At 38.0% G+C, this 20,525-nt stretch overlaps 2 protein-coding genes across 4 annotated transcripts; one reads left to right on the top strand and one right to left on the bottom strand.

The window, feature by feature from the left end:
* Window positions 1-817: 817 nt before the first annotated feature.
* On the bottom strand, window positions 818-8,088 carry LOC112561252. Of its 3 annotated transcripts, none has more exons than XM_025233613.1 (5): window positions 8,056-8,088; window positions 5,910-6,096; window positions 5,404-5,483; window positions 4,722-4,866; window positions 818-4,162 (listed from the first exon to the last, which is right to left on the bottom strand). In XM_025233613.1, exons 1-5 carry the CDS (start codon window positions 8,071-8,073, stop codon window positions 3,753-3,755), a joined length of 840 nt encoding a protein of 279 aa, XP_025089398.1. In that variant the 5' UTR covers window positions 8,074-8,088; the 3' UTR covers window positions 818-3,752. The 3 variants fall into 3 exon arrangements, with proteins under 3 accessions (XP_025089398.1, XP_025089396.1, XP_025089399.1); XM_025233611.1 differs by lacking the exon at window positions 8,056-8,088 and adding an exon at window positions 7,626-7,735; XM_025233614.1 differs by lacking the exon at window positions 8,056-8,088 and adding an exon at window positions 7,626-7,735 and having other exon boundaries at window positions 5,925-6,096.
* A 20-nt stretch (window positions 8,089-8,108) lies between these two features.
* On the top strand, window positions 8,109-12,400 carry LOC112561253 (UPF0390 protein zgc136864-like). The gene is made up of 3 exons (XM_025233615.1): window positions 8,109-8,265; window positions 11,741-11,799; window positions 12,246-12,400. The coding sequence occupies exons 1-3, from the start codon at window positions 8,175-8,177 to the stop codon at window positions 12,384-12,386; spliced, it is 291 nt and encodes a 96-aa protein (XP_025089400.1). The 5' UTR covers window positions 8,109-8,174; the 3' UTR covers window positions 12,387-12,400.
* Window positions 12,401-20,525: the final 8,125 nt, after the last annotated feature.

Below are 20,525 nucleotides of genomic sequence, written 5' to 3'. Positions count from 1 at the left end.
GTGTTTGAGTCGATAGCTACTTTCTAGATCGCAGGTGCGAGTGGCTTGCCTCGTGCTGTGACCACTCCAAAGTTCCAATTTCGGAACCAGTAGCTTGATCGGCTTGCTCCGCCTGCTGTCTTTCGCCGCAGGAAGAAGGCTTGCCGCCAGCTTTTGTGAACCCTTCTGCTCCTGCTGCCTGCTGGCCATCTTTAGCTGTCTTGACAAGAGGGAGGAGTAGGGACAGATGGTGTACCTGGGCCCGGGATTTTTTTTTTTTCGTTTTCTTTTAAACAAAAGCGAAAAGGCAGTAAGAGGGAAAAAAATTAGTTTAGACTTTAAAGAGCGCTATAAAGTGTAGGCTTCACAACTACTAGACTTACTGCTGCCTCCAATAATTGTACACAAATCTGACACCACACATGCATTGGGTAAAGGACATAAATCTTGTTATCTTTAATCTTCGGCGTGTTTTTCTTTTTTAATCTCTCGAGTTATTCACGTCCACTAGTAACATTTTTCTATAGTTGTGCGAATAGTTTAATCTTTTCACATCGTGTTCCCTCATTTATAGACCACTTACATGTAAACAGCTCTCAAATGTTCATCTCATGCAGTGTTGTAGATAGCTGTATGCAATTTTCCTATCTATATAGTCGAATTATAAAGTGCGAGCATATTGTTATATATTGGCAAAATAAACAATTACAACTCATGATCAATGCAAGGGGCCCAGAAAGGTTATCTATCCCATGGCCTGTGGTGGCTTTCGGCAGCCCTTGTACAGAAATGAGTTCTCTCAAGAAATACTCATAAGTAGTAACAAACTCGTCTGAAAGACAACTTTAACTGTTTTTATTATGACTTCAGTCATTTAAAGAGACTGATTAATATGATCAACAAGGTACCTGCATAGTTCGATCTTGTTCTTAGCTTCTAATGAAGGTGCTGCAGTAACTTTTAGAGCAACAGCCACCAGCCAGTGGATTTCAAATTTAGCAATACTGGTTAAAATCAACACTCATTACAGTGATAATAAAGCAGTAAAATATCATCAAGAATGTCAATCATTAAAAAAGATCAATAGGTTTTAAACCTCCATTATAAGCACAATGGTCTTGCCATCTAACATGAGCATTCATTATTAAAAACCTTGTTTTTTCTAACTTTTCAGTCTCTTTCCACACCTTTGATTCCAATAAATGTAACTCTAGAATACTAATATGATACAAACATGATGCAACTAAAAAACTTGAACCATCCTGTATGCTGTGTATTTGATACAAACAAGAAAAGTACACTATGCTATATATAATGCAACATATATATTCCAAAAGAAAGAGAGAGAGAAAGAAAAACTGTTTGTCTAGTAAGATGTGTTCTCCAAATAAATGTGTGAATTTATATCGCACAGCACTCTCTCCCCTCTCAGGAAAAACAAGAAAAGTCAGAATTTGTTTACAATGACTTATCAAATGTTTGCAGTGCAAAAATAAATGTTTGTAAAAACTATCTGAGTTTAGAAATATAAATTTAAAATTCACAGATGTCAGGAGTTATATGATGTGAAAGCAAGAGGCAGTCACCAGTCATAGGGCTGGAACAATGAAGACTTGGAAGCTCTATGGACATACTGTCGTAGTGAACAAAGTGACTTTGATGACATCCGAGGGCTGAAGCCAATGGGAAAAGCAGTGTGCTCCAATAGTGAGCAGTTAAAAAAAAAAGGGATTTAAATTATTAATACTTATCTGCCTTGTCTGCTTTACCAAACAGTTTGGCAGTCAGCCAAATGGCTGATGAACCACCATCTGGCCTTTTTTTTCATCAGAGCACCCTTTGTCCACCATTACAATTTTTTTCAGTTTAAGAAAATATACAGTTTTTTGGTAGTTTCTTTCTACACCACTGAAGCACCTAGCACTTATAATATGCATCAAATATGCCTTATAAATAAATTTCAAATGATCTGATTGACTTGATCGCATAAGATTGTGACTTGCACAAAGTTTGTACAGTTAATACTAGCATGCCATTTTGTAAAATTCTGTCATAAACAACATGAAAAGAAAATTTTAGAATTTTAAGAATGATAAAATTACCAGCATTAATCAGATTAACATAAAAGTCTGTGTATGTATATATACACTAGGTGAAGGCAAGGGTAAAGGTCATTCTCTATTGTAGTTTGTTGGTCACGGGGGAGTGAGGTTTTCTCTAGGTCAGCTTTACATGGTGCCCATCTCTTCTCCCTTGCTGCTTTACTTTCCCTAACCCTCTGTGGAGTCAAGTACCCACTCCTGACAGCTGGGTTGACTGGGGGAAAAACCAGGCATCGACATGGCACACCACTTGTTTCAGATGCTAGTGCTCTAGCCACTCAGCTGTCTGCTTCGCCACCCCCATTTTACATCAGTTAGCTCTTCATCACTATTACATCACATAAAGTTGAGCCTTTGTACACATAAAAGTGCCTTACAAATCACAGAATCATCAATTTGTTCAAGTTAACATATTTGATAAAAGAATTTAACAACATGAAATTAATTATGGAATGTTGCTGATATCACAGTTACAATTAACAAAAGTAATGAAAAAAAATCTATTCTCTTACCAAGACAATCTTTTTCCAAAAATAGTTACGATGCAATCCAAAGCCAATGGAGTATAGTTGTAGCCAACTCTCCTCCTACCCAATTTCCTTAGTCAATAAAGAAGCCTGTAAGTTGCCATCAACATTAAAAAGGTAAAAATGAAGGTAATACTAGTGCATACAGCAGTCCTTAGCAACATTACAATTTATGTGGCATTCATGGAACAGAAGTACAAGGTCACAGTATTTGTTACACAGAACTACTAGAGAAATAGAATGCTTGTACATCATTACAGTCTTATATTCAAGACTTGACCAGAAATCAGAGAATGTCTTCCCATTATTTACAGTCTTGAATCCAAAATGTAAAATCAACTAACGGAGACACGTGTCTTTACATCCTTTACCCTCTTGCATCCAAGACACAAGACTGTTAACAGATAGTGAGAAGAAAAGTGGCAGAAGATATGTGATAAGTTATGTGATAAAAAAAAGATATGTGATAAGTTACACTAACAAAATCTAGCCACTCTATTATATAGACTAGGAAACAAGATCCCAGCAGGTGAGTGGAGGAGACAAAAATTATCCTCCACCAGAACTTTCACCAGCCTATAGGGGGGTGGGCAATTAATTTTCCCAAGGGGCCACATGAGAAATTGTGATGGTTTTAGAGGGCCGGACTAATATAGTTAACTCAGTTTTACCCAATACTGTATATATAGTATATATACTGGCGGGCGGGACAGCGGGCGGGCCGGTCAGAGACAGGAGGCGGGCCGGCCTTTGCCCACGGTCTGCTATAGGATGTATTTCCTAAGAAAAAAGCTGCCTGTTAACCCTGCATTAAGCTGACAAACACCACCTTTTTCTAAAAACAGAGAAGATAAGTAAAAATGAAAACTTCTGCATGGATGCATATAAATCCATGTACAATTACAAACTTGCACTCTTGCAGGTAATTGTATAAATTTAAAATTTAATGTTTGGAAGCTATTGCAGATTGTTTCCATGGCGACCAATGGTTATGTTCTTCTAGGACTACTCTATTCTGAACATAATCTATCACTCCATGGAATCAACAGTCAAAGAAACCCTGTAGGAAAAAGCGCTAACAAAACAATGCCATGTTCCCCTTAATCAAAATAATGCTACCTGCATCTTTCTTCTTTCGTTTTATTTACCTTTGTACTTCTTTTTCTTCTAACAGCACCTTAGAACCTTCTAGAATCTCAAGAAATATCTTGTGCGTATACTTTTCAATTATCTCAATGAAGCCTGGCAGTTTTCGAAGGCGACTAATGTTCTCAATGCATGCATGTAAGGCTTCTGATGCTTCTTTTGGAGGAAGATCACTCTTTGTGATCACTTTCCTCAAGTTTTGCTCATCTTCAAGCACAAGTCCCAAAGACTTGTTGACCTGCGGAGCCTTGTCAAGCACTCCTTTTATCAGCCTATTCACCTTGTTGTAGAGCTCCAATGGTTCCAATGCATCCTCAGGTAGTCCAGAACAATTTTCTGACACTTCCCTTTGGTCAAACATGAGCTGAATGCAATTCTTCTGGCGTTGTGCAGATATTTTAGCTCCACCTATAGTGAATGAACAGAGTTATCTCAATACTATGTTGTTTCAGTTCAAGAGAGAGATCCAACAGAAAGTTAAAAAGACAGCTTAAGAAAGCAGCCATAAAGTCGTACACCCTGTAAGATGTAACATTAACTAATGTTATATATTGATAAAAATGATTGTCAATCACTATCTTCAACCACAAATGGCACCAAAATTACACGTACTAATTCCCAGAAAGTATGTCAGTGTTTGGTCTATCGTAGTGAACTTATTTCATGCTTTCTGGACAAGATTAGGAAACTGCTTATGTTATGATAGATAAAATGATAATGGAGTTAATACTAATAATAGTTCATTTTTACTGTGCAATTCCCAGGCCATAGAGGATAGCTGAGTGCCCTTAGTGTAAGATGAAGACAAAGACATAGAAATGACCCAAGTCCAATAGCATTGAAGTACAAATATGCTGTACTAAATAATTTACAAAAAATATACTACCACTGTGTTGGCTTCAACTGATAGATCAAACTTTTCTCTAATTGAACCAAACCAACGCTACTTTTAACCTCAAATGCTTACCACATCTTGCTGAAAGCACTTTAAGGCAATCAGCAATGATTGGAATGCCAGCTGTTTCTTGTACAAACTTCCCCTTAAAGTCATTCAGTGACTGCCGCATGTCTTTGAAGTTGCTGTACAGTTCGTTGTACAGTTTTCCATGGTCCTTGAAAAAAAAATTTTTTTACTATGAAAAATATCATGCAAGAATAAGTATATATGCCTGTACAGGACACTGCTTGTCTTGACCACCATCTAAATCTAGTATTTAAATAAAATTTCCTCTCCTATAAAACTTCCCAAATATCTACTGTGTACAATGAAATGAGCTTTTATAAAATAACCAATTCCTACAAGAATAATTTTTGTAAATCTGTCCAACTGATGTTAGTTATCTTTTTTTCTGTACATCTAAATGCACAAAATATATATACACACACTACCAGCATATCATAAATAGTCACCTATGCAAGTTGACTGGTCAGTCATGAGTTCAACAACTGAAAAAAAAATATGCTTATCTAATTCTATGAAATAATGTTAGATTAATATTTTTACAAATCAATTATCACTATAAACCCTTTTGAAAGAAGGGTCTCATATAGGACCAATGAGTGCAACATGCTTTAAAATGTTGTGAACAGGTTACATCAATAAATCCCAGCCATAGGTAGTACAGATAACAAAAATAGGTTTAGTGTACCTGAAACGTTTTGTTGAGTGTTGGGAACTGAGGTGGAAGCTGTGTCAGGGTCACAGATTCTAATTGGTCCACTGATGTCACTATGAAAATAAGCAACACTCATAAACCTCAGTAATGAATTCTTGACACTAACAACATGAAAATGTGGACTAAAACAAGGGTACACATGCCAAGCTTGGCATCAGAAAGACAGAGATTTTATGCCTATTAAAGTATAATGTTCACCGAAGAAGATATCATTGTACATGAAAACTTCAACCCCTCATAAAATCATTTAACATTCAGACATTCACATAATTAATTATATTTTCAGTTTTCTACTTATTGATGATCTGGAATTATTTACAAATCTGTTTAGTTTCTTTTTAATAGGGTTAAAATACTTCCTGCACATGCATCTCTTATTCAAAGATTATTAAATTCTCAAAACATTTCTTTCAGGTTGTTAAACTAGTTGCCCACAGTATCAAACTTCTAGCTTCACAGTCTGAACTCATTTTACCCACCAACATCTCCCTTACCAAACTCTTGATTTTTTATCGCATCAGGCCGGTGCTGACGCACTGAGTGTCCTGATTGAGGAGCATGATCTTCCTGAGCAAAGGACACTTCTTGATTTTGTGATACCACAGGTTTACTTTGTGCACCACTCAGCAATGGAGTTTTTGGCGTAGCACCTTCCTCCCTCACGTTCTGTTAAAGTTTAAAATAGGCCTTTTAGCAGTTTATCTTTATGCTGGATAAAGCATTACTTTATTATGTCTAAAAACTTTTAATTACTGTATCCAATTGATACTGCTTCTTTCAAGAGGGCATCAGCTACTAGAAGTAAAGCTTGTAGTATGTTCTCTCTTTTTCAAACCATCTGCAAGTGGTCTGGCAGTTGGGGAGAAAGATGTTACGATGATGCTGACTACACAGTCTATACCAATGGCCTTCTTCAATGTTATTTTGTACAGGTTTACTTCATTACATGATCATATTTGTCCCTCATTTCAAATTTGAAAGTACTGAAATTTTTATGTCAGGCTACAGCTATGGAGTTGCTATACAAGCATTAAGATTTGATCCCTACCAAACTAAAGGAAAAGTGCTTATGATCTGTTTAAATCAACTTTGTGAAGTAATCATTGTTGTGTTCCTGTTTAAAATACCTCTGCTTCAAGCAGTGCTTTAATACATATGGATGACAAGTATATCTGACATATGATATGATACTAAACACATATAATACTCAGCTGTAGGATGGACTGATAACTTATCACGGGTTGGTGATTAATAGGCTGATGTTTCGGTGTAAGCTACTACACTCCATCCAAAATGTTTGCTATACTATACTGCTATAGAGATCTCTAAAGATGCACATGACTTTTTTTTCTATAAATCTATGGGAAAATAGTACTCTTGTCTATCTCATTTTCAGTTATGCACTCAAATCGTGACTCGCTTCTCTTCACATTTTGTGCATCGTTTTCATTGGGGCAGACTGGAGAGGGAAACTGGGCTATTCTTCAGATAATACAACTGATTTCATTTTTTCTATTGTTTACCCACAGCATTTTGTTCAAAACAAAATATAATAAACATTATTCTATTTATCAAAATTTGCTTTAGTAATGCCTTACAGCGCCTGATAAAATCAATAAATTATTACAACGTATCCATGAAATGAGTAAGTGGTTTTTCAACTTCCTAGTCAGTTACATAGAGTGTGGTTTCGTAAGATATCTTAGAAGGCGGTATACTGTACATAAAATAATTCCTTTCATTATTTCTTGTATATATATATATCGATATAACAACGTCAATGGTTATTATGCACTGAACGTGCAATGTCACATCTTCTTTGGTCACATTACTTTTGGTTTTTAAGTCGAAGATTATCCCCCTTTAGCTGTGTATCGGCACTTTTATTTCTCGAAGTATATTACAAAATTACTTTTATGTGAAACAAATTGATTCTGTCAAACAAGTATTACTTCTTTACTTTATTAGAATTCATAGTTTACTTCTTACAAATAAGCTGTACAACACGATGTTTACTTCAAATGCGCAATGCATAGCCTCCCTTGCAAGTCACAAGACTCATCGGACACGCTAATTGTAAAATAGCAAATTCTATCTCCTACACATACAGGACAAGTGATCTTCTAACCAGTTAGCCACCAATGCCAATGTCAACTGAAAGAAAAGAAAACTAAGGGTTTTTTTCCCCCACTTACATTATCACAACAACAGAACACTGCACCCATGTTTTCAACTGGCTCACATGCCGCGTTACCTTTGCTCTTTAACCTTGACCCTTCACCTGCCTTCCTGCCTGGTTATGTCATGGTCAGTTCTCGATTCAGATAGGAAAGTTAAAAAAAAAACAGTTTAAAAAAAAAAATAAAAACAAACAAACGAAAACTGGCCATGATATTACCGAATGCGTGACAGCATGAGTTTATCACATAAACGCGACGCAATTTTCCTTCGAGTTGTGTGATTCAGTGAATGTTAGAGTTGTTCAGCCATTCGTGATTATGTCAATGAAAGTACATAGATTTTTTTTTTTTTAGTCCAACAAATTAATTAAGAGTAACTTCATTTGCCGTCACATATATATATCTGAAATTGCAAAATACACATACAAATACAAAAACCACACACACGTAAATACACGTCCATGCACACACGTTGGGTTTTCGTACAAGGGACGCCACCACTAACGTAAGTATTTGAGTTACCTTTCCTTATACTGTAGGAGGTGCACGTTAGGACAAACAACCATGCCGCAAGGAAAACTGAAGACGAAAGTGCAGATGCCCGAAGGAACTAAGAAACAAAAAAAGACTCAGAAGAAATCTGTACTAAGAAAAGGTAACTGTAGAGTGTGTTAATTAACCTTCCATATTGTATGGGAACGTGATATGGCTACAAAGCTGCAGTAGGAAGGGTACAAAGAGGAGCACGCGGACCGAAATTGACATACAAGAAGAAATATTTTAAAAGACGGGAATACCGGATTGACGACGTTGATACTATCAATTTCTTCAACTTAAAATAAATACAGTTAAAAATTAGTTTACAGTATAGCCGTATAAACATTCCCAGACATGGTTTTAGACTGGGGTAGCACTAGTGCTAACCAAAGTGTCCCCACCTTCTTTCACCCAACCCATGCAGTTGTTGAAATCTAGTAAAATCCATCCTAAATAATGATATTTATATACCACTTTTTACAAATATTTATTTACAGCTCTTTACAGAAATCATATATAAAATAATATTGAATACACGCTCATTATTACAACAGAAATACACACTCATAAATATATGAAGTAAATACAGACACATGTTAGACATGCTTACGTTAAGGACAGGGTCACTGTTCTGAAAAGATGCATCTTAAAAGTTTAGACTAAAGGTGGTAAGAGAATCGGAGTGATGAAAGCTGATAGGTAATCTGTTCCACATTGATGGGGCTTGGTACAGGAGAAAGACCTCTGTCCATTTGTTGTAGTCTTAGCGGGACTCCAGCTTGGCATCAGAAGCTGAGCGAAAAAGTCATGCAGCCATATAGATCCAAGTGAGTTTGGAGAGGTACCAAAGAGCAGTGCCAGAAGCTACAGATTAAGTCAGTCTTATCCATTAGCAGTTATCTTTGTTTCAATTTTAGCTTGGACATAAGTAGATGGTAGATATACTTTTCCCTAAACTGGCCTAAAGCATTTTCTTTTATATATTTTCTTCTTTCTAAGATGTTCGTTGGCTACGGATGAAACAATACTATGAAGAAAAAACTGCAGCATACCTCTACAATATAGAACTAATGTTGATAATGCTATAATTTGAGATGGCACAGATGACTTAGAGAAAAAGAGAGGGAAGGGGAGGTAGAGAAAACAAGTCATTTGGCGGCTTCACTCAAAACATTGGCTGTTGCCAAACATGGGCTGTCAACATATGGAAGAGACATGAAAACGACAAGTGTTTCCCTACTTCGCTACAAGGATTCTGCATTTGAATAAGCTTAACTCTAATAAAGCAGTGGGTGTTAGTTGACAGCAATATTACATTTAAAAGAGAAATTAATCTGAGTGATGCTGGGCACCCTAGCTAGATTGGAATAATTCTGTAGCAAAATTGAACCACAAAAATGTACATTATTACAGATTTCAAAAAAAAATGACAAAGTGAACAAAGATTTTTATCATAGCAACAGAACCAATGATATCATAAGCAGAACTATTTACACAGACGTGAAATGATAAATAGGTAAACACACCTTCATGATTATTCAGGTTATAACGTTGTTTTTTTTTTAAAGTTCTTCAATAGCAGAAAGGAATATTAACATTTTTTAGCTAGGTAACAAACATTTGAAATAGAATACCAAGCTTTGTGTTATATGAAACTACTGCCAGATGAATGGAGCAATTTTGAAATTCACACTATAATATGCATCAGATGTAAAATATATGTATATGTAACAGTCTTATTAACAAGGCATGGAAAAGTCTGTTCCATGAGTCACCAGAGATGAGTCAGTATATTTTATTTTTTAACCTCTATATGACACTACCTCCTGACATGTGTCAGGATTTCACTGGCAGATATTTAACATCTGGTAGACCTGAACTGTCAGAAGGCAGAGTGTACTGACACCCAACAGGGACAGCATGCTGCAAGTAATAATATGCAGTCAGGGCTTCTGCTTACGCAAAAAATTGTGTACAGTACGCATTAAAAGTTCGGAGGACCCCTTCAGTTTTCGTCAATGGGGTCCCCTTCAAATTTAGGCGAAGAACAGGGCCCCTTAAAAATCTGAAGAAGGGGTCCCTGGGACCCCAAAGAATTTAGCCTTAGCAGAAGCCCTGTGCAGTAATTCCATTCTTACTGTAGTCCTCTGTTGTCCATGGTTGAGATGTGTGTTTTTGGTGAGAGAGTACTATTATTTGACTCCTATCAGTTTTATTCCATATTTTAATAATTTATGATTTAATTACTTTAATAATTGATCGTCTGGTAATGTGAAGCACGGAAATCCTTGCCACATGCTGGGATACTGTACTATCCAAGTATTATCATTATCATCAAGCAGTAACAGTTATTCTGATGCTTACTACTCTGCGTTATTATGTGTTTATCCATGATGTGTTTGAGTCTAACTTTTAACTTTCCTGACCCTGAAATAGAATTAGCTTATGAACAGAGCCAGTGCTAGGCTATGTTGCATCTTAGATGAAAGGCGTGCTGCTCTTCACAATTACAACACATTCAACAATCAATATTTATATATTTTATGTAATTTATGTTCTGGTCATCAGACTGTGTTTAACATCTCTGTGCTTTTTGCAGTGTAAAGAGTTCTAGTTCTTAGGGATCTAGTGAAGCTATAGAGTCATGCTCAGTGGATTCAGTGACAAGCATAAACCATTCTTTCTTGCAGCTGTCTATATAGAAGTAGTTCAAAAGGAGAGAGTTGATGACTGCAGTTCCAGTCTCTGATGTTATCACATATTTATTATAGGAGTTATTCAAGAAAGTACAGGATTCCATAAAAAAATTACATCTGTCAGTCTCATTACTTATTTTATTTATTTGATCTCTATTGATGATATGATTAAAAATAAAACATTTTAATATTTAAAAAAATTATTCCTTAATGTTTTATTGCAGATTAATAGGAATGTGTGTTTGAGCACAACATGCATTTTTTTTGTTTGCATTATGCAGGCTGTCTGTATAATTTAAAGATGCTTCATGATGTGTGAAATTAGCAACAGACTTTATGCAGCTGTAGTTTACATGAATCGTGAGCAGTCATGTAAAAGGTAAAGGTCATCCCCTAAGAAAAATCCCTCTTAAGGTGGTTGGGATGAAGAATTAGAATAGAGACCTCACTTTTATCAGGACCAACTGTTAGTGAGAGCGGTGCCTCTCCTCTTACTGCTTGACCTTTCCCATCCCTCTCAACCTGCCTGTGGAGCAGGTACCTATTCCCAGCAACTAATTTTTAAGTCAACTGGGTGGGGGGGGAATTAGGGTGAAGATCACTGCATCACATGGATGTGCAACCAATATGTCTCCAGGCTTGGGCACCTCTTTCAGCAGTTTGCTTCAGAGCAATTGTGAACACTATGTCCTAAGATCGTTTGCTGCTTTAACAATATATGCTGACGATCGCAGCCGCCTGTCATCCCTAGTCCGCCGCCCCCCCCCCCCATCTAGATCAACTAATGGTAGAACCCAGACTGTTCATGAAAACATTTCTGAAGTGTCAGTTTTAGAATCTATTTAATTAAAAGTGCAGGATGCAATATGTACCACAAGTGATTGTTCATTTTTGCAGGACATCGAACAATTGCACCCAAAAAAGCAAAGATAATTGATGCAGTCAAGATAAAGAAGGTAAGTGCTCATTTAAAAGGCATTGCCATATCAATTGCAAATTGCATGCATCATATTTTGCTTGATATTTCATCTGGTGAGAAATACAATGATGAACTCGCACGCTACTGAGATCAATGATGCTACGGTTACATCTAGTAGATAGCAACTCTGCTGCATTATAAATACCAGCCATTGTATCTAGGGTGTGAAGGACACCATTCCAGTTAATTCCTGCACACATCCAGTTGCACAGAAGTGACTCTTGTTCTCAGCATTCTTTTCCGCTCACCATCATTGTTTATCATTTTAGTAACTAGAACAAACCAACCAAAAAAGCAAAAGCATTTTCATCAAAATCCCAAAGCAGACACACATCTGAGCAGAAAATTTTCCAACTGTGCACACTGGTTTAGACGCACACAAAAAATGAGCACGATTTGATGAAGAATGAATATTATCTGCAGGGCCTGGAGAAACAGGTGGTGGCCGCCATAGAACAAGAGGCGGTGGCTCGCGCAGCCAGTACAGAACACAAAAGCCTGCAGATACTGAAGCCGGTCAAGGCCTCTCTGTCCTCCAAGAAGCAGTCCAATAAAAAACAGTAATGTTTCTGTTTTAATATGTTCGTCGTTGTCAAATAGCATGTGTGTGGAAGGAGGGAAATGTGTGTGTACTTGAACAGTGACCTCGGTTTGTAAAACAGAGATGTACACGATTTACTTACGCGTTAAAATTTGTCCGCGCGGCAGTTGAATCAGAACTGTGTAAACATCAGCTGGGGAAAATGAAAAAGGGCGATAAAAAAGATGTCATGAGCAGCATGGAGTCTGTTGAACAAACACTCTAGCCCTGTCGAATAGTGACAGCCTCCTGACCGACTGCTGCGACTTGCTATCATACATCGACTTTGCTATGCATGTGTACAGACTGCATTCGACAATAACTTGCCTGTCAGTGTGCAAGGCGTCTAGGACATCTTGGGTGAGCCTTAATCAGGGTGGGGAACGTCCAACTTCGAAATCATTTCATATGGTCCTGCCAAAGCAACCGAGGGTGGGACTCGAAAGTCAATGACTCAAAAAGTTGTTTTTTTTTTTTCAAATTTATATTCATGACAATAACATAATAATGTTAAGGGACAAGCAAGAAACGTCCACTAGACATGTATGCTTCTCATCTGCTTGCGAAGACTGGAGTGTAGTCAGTGCAGGCATACGGAATGTACATACTGCAAAAGTGTTAATACACTGTGGCGAAACTATGGCTTTACCAAATGTAGCTGGCTAGTTTTTAAGTTGATAATTTTGTACGGGCCACGAATGATGTTATAAATATTCAAACGACTTTGGCAGGAGAAAAAAAACCCCACTGTTCGATACCCCTTGTGTAGGTAGTGTCCATGTGAGGTCACAATCTAAGTAAGAGATAAGAGTCCTTGTTTCCGACGTCCTGTCAGAAACTGGACAAACAATTTCCCAAGAATTTAACATTTGGTGGCATGCGTTTAGTTTTATTAAAGACCCGTGTCAGTGACCGCCTGGTCATAAGTACTTTTTTACTGGGTCGACATGCATAAACTTTTATGCTCACTTCAGTTCAGCAAAACAAAAAAGACATTAGGATTGAACTAAATAACAATGATCCAGCCCAGATATTTACGCACCATATCGCGAAGTAACTGCACTGTCACAAACAATTGGTAAGGTTATAGCTTGGCAGAAGACGCGTCCATGCAGAATACATTTGCAGACAGTTATTCTTCCTACCCACTTGTAAAACTGGCTAAGAAGTTGGAGACCCAAAACAATCCACACTTGAGCCGACTCTGAAGACCTACCAACCCTGCAGGAAGAGGTCGAGAGAGCGGTGCGCTGCTTGAAGGATGTTGACAAGTACCAGCTGAAGGGTGGAGACCAAACAACAAAGGCCCTCACTGCTGTGTACCAAAGTATCTGTGCTCACAAAGAATGACACAATGAACTGAAGCAATCGTTTGTTACACCCCTTCCAAAGGAAGGAAACAGTAACCAATGCTTTAACTACAGAACCATCAGACGAATAGACTGGCTTCAGACCAGGCAGGAGCAGTTGAACAGATCTTATTGCTTCCTGATAGTAAAATGCTAAAAAAGACTTACCGCACCGAGGCCTTTAAAGTACAAACTGGTTTTTTGGGGGGTGAGCTGCACTCAGGCACAGGAGTACGCAGCATTTCCTTGTGTTTAATTTGCTAATTTCTTGGTATTTTACCACGCGAGGAATTTTTTTATGTGCACCATGTGATTCGAATTAGAGGTGTCTGCCTGTCAGCCGATGGATTTATTGTTTTTAGGATGTGCTTTTGATTTATAATTTGTGGGGGACTGGAGGTAGTGTGCAGGTGAAACTGGTGGCCGTCAGGGTCAAGAACAACAAGGGAAAGAAGCCAACAAATACCCAGTTAGAACAACCAGTCTGTTAGCAATACCACACTCCCTGCCACTGATCTTGGAAGCAGGGATACCCGGCCCGGTATCAGCCACGTATATCTACATGAAATACACTTACACTTCAATTCGCGACATCTTCCCCGTCTATGGACAAATGGCGCCAGCCAAGGTTGTGGCATCCACACCTGGAACCTCGGTGAGTACTAGGAAGGAGACAGATGAGGGTAATGACATTTATTTCACTGTTGGATGTAATGGAAGAGACTCGAGGAAATCATAAGCTCTCTGGAAAAGATAGGTCGAGAGGTGGATTAACTAAAAGGAGTAGTTTTCAAACTAAGAAAAGAAAAAGACATCATAAAAAAGAGTTGGAAAAGACTAGAACCGAAAATTACGAACTGAAGCGTGTAGTCCAAGAAGCCAAGTTACAAGCGACGACAGCAGAGAACAGGAGTGATGACCTGGAACAATACCCAAAGCATAATAACATCAAGATTGTCGGGGTGTCTGAGACAGACAAAGAAACCCCAGACATGTGTCAGTCACAAGTTCTGAAAATTCTTAACGATAAACTTGGCCTTGAAGAAATTTCAGTCCAGCGACATGGAAGTGGTGCGCAGACTAGAGAAAACGGGGTTAAGTCAACATCAACATTCAACATCTTCACCGATATTATCTTGAGTTTTTATTTTTATCTCAAAACTGGTGCGACCCGCTGTGACCCAGTTAGTCTGTTAGACCATCTGATGTGTATCTGTCAGCTGTGTGTTAAGCCGAAATCTGGGATATCTTTTGACCTGTGGTGCCCCTCCTTCAACTGCTTTTTCCCTTTGGGCTGTGGTCCTGCCGGTGCAGATACTCTGGTTCTTTCATTCGGTGAAAATACTCCTCACCTGACTGGCAGGGACGTGTGGGGAGGGGGATGCTGGAGGCCTTCATGCACTCGTATTTCGCGCGATAGGTGTGAAGTATGATGTGAACCCACCCGCTGAATATCTGTCGGTAAACACGCACAGACCTAAGCTTGAGAAAAGTTTTTGCGAGTTTTTATTCGTCTTTATTCGTGTACCAACGCATTGACAGTTTGAAAAGTCACTTGGACATAAAGACTTTCAACAGTTCTAGCGGACTGAACTGTTTATAGGTGGGTAGGGTCTGCTTATCTTCCTTTGAACTCGTACTTTTTACTCTGTGTTTTGTCCTGATCATGTTATCTTTGCTTGTTTTTTTTTGTTTTGTTTTTGTTTTTTGTCATGTTAAGATTATTCAAATAATTCTAAGAGTAACATTAGTTCTAGAACCTAAGCAGTGTTCCTGGTCATACACCTTTGGCATAAATACATCTATATAGTTTTTGGTGCATGTGGTTACGAGCACGTTTCTTTCTCAGCAGTCTGTTAGTTGTTTTTGTTTTTTTTTCTACTATCTGTTTATAGGTGGGTAGGGTCTGCTTATCTTCCTTTAAACTCTTACATTTTACTTTATGTTTTGTCCTGATCATGTTATCTTTGCTTTTTTTTTTTTTTTTTTTTTGTCATGCTACGATTATTCGAATAATTCTAAGAGTAACATTACTTCTAGAACATAAGCAGTGTTCCTGGTCAAGCACCTTTGGCATAAATATATCTACTGTATATAGTTTTTGGTATAGATTGTTACGAGCACGTTTCTTTCCCAGCAGTCTGTTTTTTTTTTTTTTTTTTCCTACTATCCTGCCACCCATTTACAGATGTTAGTCATACTGCTAACTGCTGAATGTGTCATCATACAAAGCTATAAGAAAAAATATAAAGGTGTCCACATACATAATTATGGAGTGTGGAAGAGGAGTGGTTTGGTGAGGGCAAAGAATATGCACTTGTGTGTTTGTATATGGCCTTAAGTGCAAGCATATATTTGTGAGTCATTTTTTTAAGTGTGTATGAGGGATGAATTTATGCAATATGTCTGGATGAGTGTGGGTGGTGATGTCTGTAGGTTGTGGAGTTAGGTGGGTGTGAAGAAATGTGTGCCTATGGTTTATATATGGTTTTTAAAACTACAAGTCTACAAGCATATACAAGAACCCTTCTTTTATAATGCTGATATTAAGATTGATTGTAAGCCCTTTATTTATAAAGATTGACTGACAAAAATATATTGAGCATAAGAGATTTACTTGACGAAAACGGCAAATTTTTTACATATGAAAAGCTTAAACAACTCTACCAGCTAAACACTAATTTTTTTTATAGAATTTTTGAGTTGTGTAGAAGCAGTGAAAACTTACACAAAGCGGAAAAAATGCATCCATTAACAAAAACATAAAAATTGAATTGCAGCTTTCCCAAAGAAAAGGTTCACAGATTTATCATAACATACTAAATAATAACGAGTATGAACCAAACTGTTGTAAGAAATGGATTAAAAAGCTGCAGAGTGAATTTATCTTTAAAAGGATATTTCTCAAAATAAGTAAAATCCATGAAATGAAATATAAATGGTTTCAGGTTAGACTTGTTCATAGAGTATTAGCTACAAATATTATCTTAAAAGAGATGAAAGTTTTAAATAATAATCTACTTATCTTTTGTAACTAAGAAAAAGAAACGATTGAACACATATTTTTGAAATAGGTAATAGAGAAGAGAATCAATAATAAATGTAAACAACTTTAAATAACTGCAAATAACTTGAAATAAACTACTGCACTTCTCTTATTTGGATATAGTGAAACTAAAACATCATGTGGCTTTTCTAAATGACCGCAACTGCTGAGCTTATTGTTTGATGTATGCAAGGTAGAAAAATCTCGACATAAAGAATAAATATTTGAATGCGAGCAGTCGTCATATCAGGCACGTGTCTGCAACCCTCAGGGGTAGAGGAGAGTTGGGAGACCAAAGTAGACTGGGAAAAGAACAGTAGAGAGCGAGGCAAAGGATGCGGGAGCCATATGGGACCCACTGAGGGGGGCTGCACTATACCGGGTCCGCTGGCGAGGTGTTGTTACGGCCCTATGCTCCTCCAGGAGTAACGGGGAAAAAACTAAACAAATCGTCATAAGTTGCTTTTTTGCATTGTGGATTGTGCTGGCACGTCTAAACCTTGTGCAAGAATATTTATATAAGCGTGCATGTGCGCGTGTGTTTTCTTTTCTTGTGTATGTGTTTTGGATTTTTTTTTTTTCCTCTTTCAAAAATTTTTATCGAATATTTTGATGCCCTACTTCCTGCTTGACAACTTGTGAAGCAGAAAGAGAAATAAAAAAAAAAAAAAAAAAGAAAGAAAGAAAAAAAAGAAGAGAAAACTGGTTTTCTGCACCTGTGTTCAGTCCTGATAATCTATTCCGACTAATACATTTGTCGCTACCCTTTCCACCCAGCACCTCGGCAAGTACTGTCAATCGTTCTTATCTTACAGAAGAACTAAGTAAAACCGCACTGACTGCATGCTTGCTGGTAAAAATAGTAGAAAAGTAGTTTTCTACAAGAACTCATGACGATTTACAACAAGAAGTGTCAAAGAATGGCTTAGTAAAATTAAACCTTTTCGAGAATTTGCTCTCCGTCTCGCCGATTGCACACGGATGATGCAGACAAGAATTAAGTCTGCAGCACCTTTCTCTGGTCGTATTTTGCTGTTTGGTGTAAAACTCAAGCTATAACAGCTTCTAGTATGTAGACCACCATAATCACAGTGCCAAGAGTTACCTGACAGGTAGGCGGGCAGGAGGAGGGAGACTTTCGGAGTCGCTAACAATACAAAGTCGTAAAGGTGTAAATCAAGATGTCGATGCTGACAAAACTCAGTCCAAATAGGCAGCATCACTCGCCCCGGGTCCTGCCTGACAGAGTTTGTTGAAAACTAGAGAAATATTTAGCCTATAGGTCGTAACACGCATTATCTCTTAATTACCAAATTTAAATATTCTGTCAATAGAGCATAACAAGCTATCCCTTCACACTGTACGCAAATAGACGCACTCTTAGATACTAAAAATAAACAAACATTACGACTTGACACAATTTTTTAATAAAGTGTAACGCCCATTGAATGGGTATCACCGCTGTACACAGCCCTAAGGTCAGTGTTGTTGTCCCTGAACACAGCTGCTTAGACTAGAAGAGAGAAAGGTGAGGCTGGCATGTGGTCCCATCCATCCTAGGGTACCGCCCCGACCAGCCCCTTCCCCACCCACCAACGCCCCCCTCCTCCACCCCCCCCCCCGCTGGTCATTGTAAATGCGCCCTCAGATGATAGGCTTTCCTATAACACCAACTGAGAAACCGTGTGAAGAGAACCTACAAGCAGAGGAAAGGTGTCCTGCAAATGTCATGTTATGAAAATGATACTTTTCCCTAACATTCATCTTAAAATAATTTTTTGCTCCCCCCTCGGTGACTGCGCCCTATAGAGTATAGACGACCGTCTAATGGTAGAACCGGCCCTGCCTGTACTATCTCTTATCTGGACTGGCTGTCAGACAACATTATTTTTATCTTCAAAATGAGTTCTTATGACTTATCTTTTAAACGTTCTTTAAATCAGAATAAATTAAAGAAATGGGGTAGATGTAGATAAGAGTGACCGACGATGGAGGCAAGGCCAGGTCATTGCGCAAATACATTTACACTCTGTCGCATCCTAACAACTAATAAATTCACTGTCTGTGAGATTAAAGACGAAAGGTGGAGGATGGGTAACTGACAGAAGACGATGCAGATGCCAGTAACAGGGTATGGTAACAACCACACTGGTGGGAATGGTTGCTAGGGGCGTGGGACACAGAGATGAAGTAAACAAAGTGATGTGACGAGGCGCCGAGTTGTCTCGCTACACGAGCGTGCACCACAGTGGATGTCTACAACATTTCACACTTCATCTGTGTACATCATACAAGCCAAAGGGAAGCGTTATCTGCTCAAAAAACAATAATAATAAAAAAAAGCCAGCACGAACTTTGAACATTTACCTCCCACCCACCTGACACAGTTTTAACGCAACACGACCTCCTTCCATCATAAACTCTGAAAACTCGATGGTGAAGAAACAAACACACACACAGTCCCAGTTAAAGAAGATCATTAACTCTCCGATGAAATCCTCTCACGACTCGATTAAAACTTTTCTACTGCACGAGTGCTTTGACTTGATGAGTCTAGTTATCGCACGCATTATCACTCCTTGTCGACGGCAGCTGTGCCCGTTAAGTATGCTGCCGTCACCCCAGCCTCGACCCTGGTGAGTTCGCATGCACATGGGGAAATGGGCTTTACAAATTCAATTATTATTCTTGTTGCGTAGAGTATTGTATACCACGTCAGTGGGCAGTGCTATGTTTGTTAGTTGAGGGTTGGTTTCAAATTAATCTTCGGCTTCAGTTTTAAGCTTAACTTCCAAAAATATGAATTGGCGTGTAATGTCTTGAAAATGAATCTTTAGATTGCTGGCCACTTAAAGCCAAGTTGTTTTTTTTTAAACTGTACATAAGGTCAAGCTTCGAAGGTTATGGTTTACAAAATCAATAGGTAAAGAAATTGCTCTAGTAATAGGTAAAGAAACGAGAAGCAGTCTTGCCTGACTGCAGCTCTGCATCAATTCTCTGCTGTCTGTAGTAAAACTTGATGAAGTAAATTGTCATTATCTCTTTAATAAACCATCTAAATCAATCTTCAAACTGTGCAAACATACAGTGTTTTTATGCATATGGCAATATTTTATTGATCCTTGCATAAATTTAACACCAGAGTTTATCAGTAACATATCATCAATCACACTCCATGTTCATTTATTAACTCTCTTCATCAGACAGCACAAAGATAATATTCAATGAGAAAGAATGACAATCACAGCAACCAACACAATATTAAGCATGATACTACATTTCATTAATTCATCTCTGCAGTCCATAAAATCTCATGCGGTTTATAAGAAAAATCTGAACTGTCAAACCTGTTTCAAAACTTGGTTGAAGAGTGACTGGATCATCGGTATTTTGCATAAGGCAAATGCTGGTTGACTTCTGCCTACCTATATGTAAAAAAGTATATTTTGGCACATTGAAATGTCGTCGTCAAGTATGTGGCACATTGAAATGTCGTCGCCAGGTATGTGGCTACTCCTTCCATCGACAAGGATTACATAAGCAGGCTTGAGGCGAGTTACGCCAACACATGTTTTATAGGTGCTATGTCGACCCCTCATAACTGCCAAAGTGTGATGACGAACTTGTGTGATCGACCAGTTAATATTTTAGCAACTGAGAAGTACCTAAAATATAACTGCACTACAACAACGTAGCGAAGATTGTTACTATTCTGTCTGCACACCCAC

This window comes from Pomacea canaliculata, linkage group LG4, assembly GCF_003073045.1.
Source record: "Pomacea canaliculata isolate SZHN2017 linkage group LG4, ASM307304v1, whole genome shotgun sequence".
NCBI classification, from domain to species: domain Eukaryota; kingdom Metazoa; phylum Mollusca; class Gastropoda; order Architaenioglossa; family Ampullariidae; genus Pomacea; species Pomacea canaliculata.
This window is presented reverse-complemented; position numbering and strand designations above follow the sequence as displayed.

Excerpts from the sequence above, each read along its gene's own strand:
- LOC112561252 (XM_025233611.1), bottom strand. The coding sequence starts at position 7,655 with ATGGGTGCAGTGTTCTGTTGTTGTGATAAT. Across the intron at positions 6,097-7,625 it reads TGTTCTGTTGTTGTGATAAT|AACGTGAGGGAGGAAGGTGC; the intron begins GTAAGTGGGGGA and ends AAACTTTAACAG. Across the intron at positions 5,484-5,909 it reads GTTTGGTAAGGGAGATGTTG|TGACATCAGTGGACCAATTA; the intron begins GTGGGTAAAATG and ends TTATTTTCATAG.
- LOC112561253 (XM_025233615.1), top strand. The coding sequence starts at position 8,175 with ATGCCGCAAGGAAAACTGAAGACGAAAGTGCAGATGCCCGAAGGAACT. Across the intron at positions 8,266-11,740 it reads GAAATCTGTACTAAGAAAAG|GACATCGAACAATTGCACCC; the intron begins GTAACTGTAGAG and ends TCATTTTTGCAG. Across the intron at positions 11,800-12,245 it reads ATGCAGTCAAGATAAAGAAG|GGCCTGGAGAAACAGGTGGT; the intron begins GTAAGTGCTCAT and ends TATTATCTGCAG.